The sequence below is a fragment of the Telopea speciosissima genome, chromosome 1, assembly GCF_018873765.1.
Source record: "Telopea speciosissima isolate NSW1024214 ecotype Mountain lineage chromosome 1, Tspe_v1, whole genome shotgun sequence".
NCBI classification, from domain to species: Eukaryota; Viridiplantae; Streptophyta; class Magnoliopsida; order Proteales; family Proteaceae; genus Telopea; species Telopea speciosissima.
Window position 1 is genome coordinate 45,772,974 of NC_057916.1, and position 9,994 is coordinate 45,782,967.

At 39.5% G+C, this 9,994-nt stretch overlaps 1 protein-coding gene across 1 annotated transcript; it reads right to left on the reverse strand.

The window, feature by feature from the left end:
- Positions 1–1,591: 1,591 nt before the first annotated feature.
- Positions 1,592–5,563, reverse strand: LOC122648665 (vesicle-associated protein 4-1-like). The gene is made up of 7 exons (XM_043841884.1): positions 5,197–5,563; positions 4,580–4,650; positions 4,119–4,200; positions 3,897–4,015; positions 2,358–2,435; positions 2,113–2,232; positions 1,592–2,010 (listed from the first exon to the last, which is right to left on the reverse strand). Exons 1-7 carry the CDS (start codon positions 5,429–5,431, stop codon positions 1,951–1,953), a joined length of 765 nt encoding a protein of 254 aa, XP_043697819.1. The 5' UTR covers positions 5,432–5,563; the 3' UTR covers positions 1,592–1,950.
- Positions 5,564–9,994: the final 4,431 nt, after the last annotated feature.

Sequence of the window (9,994 nt, forward strand, 5' to 3'; positions counted from 1 at the left end):
TCTTACATTTATTTGATTACCAAGCCAAAAAGGCATTGTCTATGACATGTACACAATACGACCTAACTTATCAACTACAAGTTACTCATGTTTTTTCTGAATAAATCGACTTTCTTCCCAAAAAAAAAAAAAAAATTCTTAAAGACATTTGAAAATTTTTAGTAGGAGATCTCTCTCTCTCTCTCTCTCTTTTGATCATGTGCATCTCTCCGTGACGCATCATCCCCTCATGTATCCATTGACTTCACGTGAGAAATACCATTAGGTGTTAGCAGAGTATAAAATCCATGCCCTTTACAATAAAGAGAGGGTCTCGCAGGTAGAACTGGTTGCTCAGTGGTTCGGTACTTCGGTGGAGAGTGCTTAGACAAACACAGGAAAAAGGGAAAGGAAAGAGAATAAAAAGAATGAATAGGCAAGAGCATTATAGAGATCCGCCTCGGAATATAAAAGGACACATGCCTACGAGGAATCTGCCTCCTCCATGTACACCCTTCTTTGGCTGTTTGCGCTATCTATCTTGTCCAGTGTGTGCAAGGGCATTGCCTACTGTTACATTATTCAACTTAGAATCCTCTCCCACAAGCTTTCTGGTTCTGTGTAAAATCGGTGAGATGTGACAATGTGTTAACTAAATATGAAGGAAACGCACCAGATCCATCCTTGCCCAAGAAAACAAAGTAGCATTACTCACTGTATGACTTAGAAAACAGAGTAGGTTCCAAATTTTTCATATTAACAATCAAGGTAGCAAACCATAGATAACAAAAAATCACCTGGATCTTGGTAGCCCCTCTTCACCTTGTCTCAATCAACAATTACCCACTGGGATAATTAGGCTATTAATGTCTGATGACCCACACAGCCAAATATGAAGGAAATGCAAAAGATCCATAGATCCACCACGCCTTACTCCAGTAAGGGGCGACAGGACTTCCTCGCTTAGAACAACAGGAGCCCTCCCATAGCTTGTCCATACATCACGTGTTGACCCATTTTTTGTCCATCAGCCTATCCTTGGGTATTTTACCTTCGTTCTACCAAACGTGCTAATGCCCTAGAATCATGTCACAGCACAAAACAAAAGAGTGGTTCGCCATCAAGGGGAAGGGTTTGCCTCCATCACTCCATCCAGGAGCCCCTCTATATTAGGAATGACTCCGTTCCTCCCTACATCATACTGACATCACAACCCAAACACAACACCAGAGAGAGAGAGATCCGAAGACCATCATTAATATAAGTTTATCTGCTGCCATAACTTCAACAAGAGTAGCAGCTGGTAGGTGATCAATGTTCCAACTAATAAACTAGCCTTCATCGGTTGCCACTCATGTAATACAGAATTTTATTTTTCTTTTGGGTCTGCAGGAAGTATCATCTCTCCCAGCAGTGTAAGCACCTCATTTATCACAACTACCTCAACCTAACCCATACTGCTGTCATATAATCAGACATCTGGTGGACTAACACATCATGGTTCATCCACAAGACCCAAAACTTGGCATATTTCTTACTTTAAAAAAAAAAAAAGGAAGCTGGGAATGGGCACATTATGATACATAAGAGCCAACAGTGAAAGCAATTGAAATACAAAGTCAATGTGTCTATCACTGTATTTAAGCAGAAGTTACAACCAGAAGAAGTAAATAACAAGAACATTCTAACCATTACTTGCCATAGTAAACAACCTTGTATCTGCCAGAAACAATAATCCCGTTATCTACAAGTAGGAGGATATAGGCAGAGACTCATGTATACTAAACTCCATTAGATTCACCTCCCATTTTACGACACCAAACACATTATTATTTTTCTAGCTGTAGATAAATACCGAACACTATATATAAACCCTTAGACAAAAGGGGTTGAAATTGATACGTTCTTTATCCACAGTACATAATGATTCATTCAAGTAAAGAAGCGCTTACAACAAAAGCATTTTACACTTTACACTGAATCAACACCTTCAACCTGCTGCTGAGCCAGGTATCTTTCCCTTCGTTCTTTCTGCAAATGACAACAGAGTAAAATATACAGAGTATGATACAACGTGTAATAAAATAAAAGAATAACCATATAAGGGAAAAAGCTTCACGAAAATTAATTTACCCATTCATCTATAACTAGTCCTTCCCCAACAATTCTTGGGCCTGTTTCTTCTGGAGGTTTCTTCCGTGCTTCCAGTGCAGCCTCAGCCTCAGCCAACTGTCGCTTAAGTTTCTCCATTGCCTTAAAACAAAAGATACTATCATTGAAAGTGGTATTAAGTCATGAAATGTTATGGACAAGTGTTTGCAGGCATGCACAACCATTGGGGAGAGAGAGAGAGAAAGAGAAAGAGAGATCCTTCTTACAGGGGTAGGACGCTCAACATCCAAGAATACAACCCTCAGAATCTGCTCAACTGCTACTTGATCTTTCTGCTCATCAAACTGTGTCCAAAACATAAATTACCACATTCCATCAGGCACTAGCAGCTTTCTCTTTTTATTTTTTTGTCTCCAAGATAAATACAACAACAACAAACTCAGCCTCATCCCAACTTAGTGGGGTCGGCTACATGGATACAAACAAAACAAAGTAGGGAAAACTAAGATCTAAGCAGAATAGGGGAATGAAGAGATGGAGAGAAGAGGGATGGGTAATGAGCTGAGAAAAGAAAAAAAGGAAAATTACAGATGAAAGATGGAAAATAAAAAGAAAAATGAAAGATTAAAGTATGAGGAAAGAGGCACACAGCCCAGCAAGTCAGGAGAATCTCAGCTAGATGGGGTATGCTACATGGATCCTTGCCCTCCAATAGACTCTATCCAAGGACATACTTGGTACAAGACCTAGACTATGCATGTCCTTCCTCACAACTTCTCCTATGGTCATATTAGGCCTGCCCCTAGCTCTTTTAGCTCATTCAATCATTATCATATCACTCCTCCTTACTGGGGAGTCCGGCCTCCGTTGAACATGACCAAACCACCTCAAATGACTCTCTCAGAGCTTGTCATTGATAAGGCAATCACAAGATAAATTCAAAATGATAAATTGATTGCCATCCATTCATACGTAAAAAATAATTTTTAAGAATTTGATAGTGGCAATTACACAAAGAGATTGAAATAATAGGTATGTACTGAACTTTTGCTGAGGAAGTTCACAACGAATATGACAATTGACAGTTATCATCATAGTAAGTATTATTAACGCAGGAGTTTCAATGAAGATACAATCGCAACTGTCCAAAAAAAAATATTACAAATTACAAAGAACCAAAAAATATGACTACAATACTAGATCAGATGAAAACACGGTAATGACTTTGGTTGGTGCCTGAAATAGGAATGTCAAAGCCAGGTTAGATTGGACTCTAAGTCATTTAGGCAGCCAAAGTTCACTCCAATCTGTATTCATGAGAATTCGCAACATGGTTCATGTAGGCAAGGACATTGCATGGTTTCAAATATATTGTGTTTTTCCTTTTTCAGTAGATTGTTACTTCTAATGTCTTATAATATGCAAATATATTAGAAGTGGAAATGGATGGTTTGGGTAACGCAGATTACTCTAAGATATTAAAACCAGTTCAATATTCTGAAATATTGACAGAGTAGGTTATATACCATAAAATACAAAACAAAAGTCAAAATAATAGTTTATGAACAGAAGACTTCTATACAATAAGGAGGAGCACCTCATGTCAAGGCGTTTTCAAAATCAGACTGGAAACAAATTCAACCATACCCCACCTGCAGTGGCTTGATTTCCTGAAACCAATCCCAAAATCATAAAGCAACCTCTTGCATGAGGGGTCCTCACTCAATTTTATGGAAGAGCTACCAAATTGAGGTGACAAACCAGAACATCAACTGGTAACCATTAAACATAGAAAAACCACTCACCAGCTCAGGCACATATTCCATTCCTCCTTTCACTTTTAGGCTAACAATCTTAAATTTAACCTTGCTCTTCTGATCTGGTTGCTTTTCATTGTTTTCAGGATGCTCCACAAACTTGAACACTAAAATTTCAAACCAAATTTAAAAACAAGGGATGATTAAAAATTAAAACAGAAAAGGAAATGCCAAGTACAAATCAACCTAATAACAAGGTTATTTTATTACCAGTTGCAATGAGACTTTCTCCAGGAGTAAGGATACCCCCTGGAGGTCGCATGAAGCAGCTCTTAGGTGCAGTTGTTTGAAACTAATACACCACCACAAAAAAAAAAAAAAAAAAAAAAAAACATTAGATGGTCCAATCCAATGATTAACAATACAAGGATGTGTAATAAAAAACAAGCCAAAAAGCATTTAATATACTAAATATAGTGCACAGCAGGCAGGATTTATAATGGATTAATACATAACATGGCTATAAGCAAATGGAAGTACTCTAGATAAGAGCTTACATTCAGGATTAATACACTACATAGCCGCTATAAGCAAATGGGAAGTAACCTAGATAAGAACTAACATTCTGGATTACAGCACAAAACTAGATTTGTCATTCGATTTTTGAAACCTATCGGCATTAGCAGTAAACAGAAACATCGGGAAACAAATTTTAATTGTTACATCCATACCTTGAAAGCTACGTCCGACTTGCTAGTGTTTTTTATCCTGATCGCACTTCTGACTTGTTTGCCAGGTTCATCTTCAACAGAAAACGAAGGAAATCATAATCGGGCAATAAATAACCAACGGTACATCAAAAATCAACAATCTTAAACACTAATAAAACCATCCATATAGGAAAGAAATTAAAACTTTTCCCCCCTTTGTAAAGAAACGAGATATTCTGCAATGTGTCCAGCGAACGCTTCAAGGAACTGTGAAAGAACTTAAACCCAAAACACCAGAATGTCAAAAGTGTAGAAATCCAATTCAAATGAAAACCAAAGCAATTAAAATAATCATAGTACCCGGCCTGCAGGAACCAAGTCAAAATAAGGAAAGAAAAGAAAAGCACCCCACGTTTAAAAATTGAACAAATTAAGGAAACAGAAACAAAACCCAAATCCCTAAACTAACTACAACAACCCATATCTACAGAAAATGAAACGACGGACATCAAATACTAGCAAAATGAACAAAACCCAGTCCTCCAAATCCATCAGATCAGTAGAAATCAACGAAGACAAAATTTGAAACTAAAGAACGCAAGTCAACGAACATAAGATGAAACAGAGCTAGAACGTACAGGGGAAGTAAAGCTTGTTGCGGGGATCAAGACGGAGTCTACGGCGAGTAGGAAGCAAAGATCTAGCGACTGATGAAACGGTGGTTGAAGAATGATGATTAGAACCATCGATGTTTTGCTGGTGGTGAAGATTTTGTGAAGACGACGAAGAAGCATTTCCAGATTGCCAAAAGGGCATTCGACAGATACTCCAAACCTTGCCGTCAGAATGCGATTTTTCATCAGCAATAGCCATCTTTTATGCCGGAGCTTTACCCACCTCACTACTAACCCTGTATCAGTCCATCAAACAGGAGACTCACTCCCAACGCCACGCCCGGCGACCGGCTTTCAGGACAAGAAACGACAAGATCTTTCAGGACAAAAATTAAAGATTATTACACAGCTCATCCTTTTGGACTCTCTCTCTCTCTCTCTCTCTGTATTTGATGTTTCTTTGCTTTTAACTCTCTCTCTCTCCCTCCAGTTTCCACCTTTCGCTATAATTTTGATTGGGAAACGGCTGTGGCAACTTTACTCTCTTGGGCGAGGAAGGAAGATTAGAAAAGAGTAAGTAGCCAGCTCGGATCTTAAAATAAGGAATTCACTGTATTTGAGTCGTGAGATTGACGTCCGTGGATTTGGTTCCCCCTTTTCCCTTCCAATTCCGAACTCATCTCTCTGTCCGTACTTTAACTGCCCTCCGGCTGTGGCCTTTTACAACTGAACCCATCAACGACCCCATACCGAGTCTCGTGAAGACATGAACTCTTCTTTGTTGGTCCTCCCTTGTGCGTCGTCTCGCCCTGTAGATAACTAACACTCGCTTCTACAGACGTTTGCACCCTCACTCGCCCCTGGTGTTGACACGTGGAAGCTTCACTGAGGATAATAAACAATTAACTAATTTATTGAGGCTAAAAAGGGCAAAACAACTCCAGAAAACTAAGATAGCTTCCTCTAATGACTTTTTAAAATGGGAAAATTACAGGGTTAGGCACTTTTGAGTTTATCTTTACAAAACTGTCTAGTGTATATTTCACTTAACAAAATTAGACTGTTTTGAATTTGAGTTTGAGTTTGAGTTTATAAAACTAGGCAAAATAGTGTTTCTACCTAATTGAAAGACCTTTCACCTCCCACGGTTCTTAACTGTATCACTTCAGTTTAAGCCTCCAACAGTATATTCCATCACCAGTCAATTGCTAACCTCTCTTCAGTCTAACGCAGTTGTGGCAATCAATTAAAGTTTACTTTCTTCGATGCCGGAATCCAGATCTCCTTTCTCAATACAAGATAAAGAAAGGTACCATGAGTAACTAAGAAACGTCCACCATCAACCGATGCTTCAAATCTTAGCGAACAAAAAACCTCAATGCTGCTTCATCTTTATTGGCTTCCTCTCCATTGTCACCTGATCAATGGATCTTGTCGTCCTCCTTTTTTTTTTGTTTATCTAAGACAATGTAGAGGAAGAGTGCCAGAGCAACCATGGCCATGGTTGGAATGGTGAGCCCAGATCAATTTCCTTGACGAGTCCAGCCACGCGGAGGTATTAGTGATGGGCTCTTCATTTTCTTCATGATTATTCTCTTTTCTTTTTAAAATGGAAAACTAAGAACAAATGATGAGCAAATTCGTTGGAAGCTTTGTGGGTATTTATATGTATTTCTAATGGGATTGGAAAGGCCAGCTCTCTTAGATAGGGGAGAAAATACAAATACAAATGGAGTTGTTTTACACAGCAATAGAGCACAGAGCACAGCAAACCAAAACCAAAGCGAGGATGAATCCTTCTTTGTACCAGTTAATCAGGCACAAGCGGGGAGAGAGAGAGGGTGGGCGGGAGGAGAAATAGGGGTTGGGTGGGGTTGCAAGAAGGAAGAAGCAGGGGGTAGGGATGGGTTGGGTGGCAGCAAGAACAAGAAGAAGGGGGTAGGGGTGGGGGCGCAGGGGCATGGCAGGTGGGTGGCAAGAAGAAGAAGAAGAGAAGGGGATAAGAGCCGCTGGTCTCGTCGGACCGTGATTGGCGAAAGGGCGTTGGGGGGTAAAACTGTCATAAAGCTCTTTCAATGAGGTAGGAACACTGTTTTGCCTAGTTTTGTAAACTCAAATTCAAAACAGTTTAATTTTGTTAAGTTAAATACACGCTGGACACTTTTATAAAGATAAACTCAAAAGTGCCTAATTCTGTAATTTTCCCTAAATCTGGTAGAAAGCATGGACTTATTGTAATACCCTTCGAAACTTCATTAATGATATATGGAGAGTGGTGTAGCGACTGCATAAGCAAGTGAAGTGAACGACTGGAGAAATGGTTTGTTGACTTGAGAAAACGAGTGGAATTTCAAATTGGAAGTGGATTCCACTTCCAACTTGAGAGGAGAGAGAGAGAGAATAATTGGGATGATTGAAGTATAGGTGAAGGTGGTTGTGAAGTAGGAAAGTATGAAAATAATGCATGAATTAATTTTTGAGTCATCCAATTCCTACATAATGTGAACGAGAGCGATGCAAGTGCAGGTGTCGTTTCTTTACCGCTGCAACAGGAAATGCCTTAGCGTCCCCATCTTTGAAATTTCTTATCATGTGAATATAATTCAATATGTTTGAAATATTAGAGCGTTTTGTCATTTCTTAATAATAGCATAAATGATCAATGGCTGTACCTATTAGATGATTTGTGGGCGTATCTGTTGGACAAGTGTATGTCCATCAAATTCGATTATGCTCGGTTCAACCCGGTTCACCTTTGTATTGAACATTTATATATTTTAGTTTGATATTGTCACAAGCGATATAAACTTTTTGAACATTATGTGTCTCTAAGTTTCACTTAAAATGATAGTCACGACTAGGGTTTGGGCTGGACACCTTTATCATATGGTCGTCGCATTGGGTATGTCTAGACATGTGATGTCAGGGTACGAATGCGAGTGCTCACATGTTTGATGTGTGCATTGGCGAAGAATCTACTTTGTCGATTCCCACATGTATTACTGTCAGATGTAGGAAGGGATAGACATAGGGTGTCGGTTAAAAAGGGAACCCTGTCACTGCAAAGTATGATCGCATTTTTTGGTTCATCAATGACTGAGACTCAAGCGAGTCAAAGCCGGTGTTCTGGGAATGAGTGAATACTTTGTGAGTGAAGGAGTTATCCAACACGGTCACCACTGTCCGATTGGGGAACACCAAGCTAGAGACTGTCTGTGCATGGTCGGATCAGAATCTCTGGATCCAGTGCCGTTTTGGAAATGATTTTGCAAAAATCTATTTTACATAAAATGATACATTATTTATTATTATTTGAACAAAGTATTTTATCGAGTTTTACGAGACCTGATCAGATGCACAGATGCTCTTATATGGACATGTACTATGGATTGGGGTTTGGCAGTACATGTGTACATGCCCTAGATTCCATAATGATGGTGTTAATTAGTGGGGGGGGGTTGTATATGATAAATAGTTATCATATTGGGAGTTATTTGGAATTTGCTAATTTAATTGACTCTTTATTTAATTAATAGTTTTTTGTGCTAATTGTAATTATCCATTAATAATTAAATAAAGTAGCTAATTAACACATTCCCTATTAGATTCTGCTTCTTCACCTAGTAAAGGACTTTGAGATAGATAGAAAGAGCTAATCAAGAGATATATTAGGAGAGAGAGAGTTAGACTCTCACTGTGATTATATTAAATCCAATTAGGATTTAATTTAATATTTTTTTTATTTAAAAGGATACCAAAACGTGGGAGAGGAGGTTTCCACGTTTTTCAAAGCTACCCCCTCTCCACATTTTTGGCTTCCCCTTCTCTCTCTCTTGTGTTTTCTTCTTCTTGCTCTCTAGTTCTTGAGGGCTAGGGTTTTAGAAACCGAGATCCAGTTCGAGATATGTTGGGATTGGCTTGGAGAACCTTGGTAGCATCGGTTGAGGTTCAGATCTGTCTGCTCGAAGTGTTTCTTGGAGGAAGAATCACTATCTATTGGAGGAGCAACACTTGAGGCTCACCAGGTTAGCAGTTCTTGAATAATTTCTTTTGTTTTAATTATTTAATGTTCATGGGATACGAAATAAACTCGAATCGACCTTTTCCGCTACGCATTCGAGTTAGGGATGGATCCCCCTTGCCATGTGATGGATGAGGGATGAGTTTCTTCGTCCCTACGGTGATAATAAATTTTATGGGACACATGAGGGAAGGAGAAACCCTAACATGGATGCACCAGGGTTCCCATGGGCGACCATGGGAAGCCCTAAAAATTAAATGGGGCACCCATGGGACACCATGGGCTAACCTTGGGCGTGCAAAACCCTGAGGATAAATATCTTGGTCTCCCTAGGGAACCATGGTCTGATCCCTGAACCATTGTTTGACCCACAGTATGGTATCAGAGCCACCTTTCCCACCCATGAATATTGAATAATTAATAGTTAATATGATTATCATGAGTGGGATGCAAGTTGGCACATGGGTGGTTAGAATATGGTTGTTGTAACAACCTTTCCATGTGCACATGGGTAGTTACACGGTTGTTAGTGTAACAACCTACCCATGTGATGATGGATTTGATTTATTTTATTTATTCCAATTATTGAAGCATGTATCTAATTAAGGAGTGATTATTAATTTAAAATTTTTTTAATCATGTTTATATGTGGGGGGGGGGGGGGGGAGCGCACGCTACCAAGCCTCCGCACACGCCCTCCCCCTATTGCCTGCCTATGTGCACATTCCCTTTGTGGGCTACTGCCTGCGGGCAGCAAGCCTGCGGGCTGCAGGCCTGCGGGCTTGGCCATGGGTTGCTGCC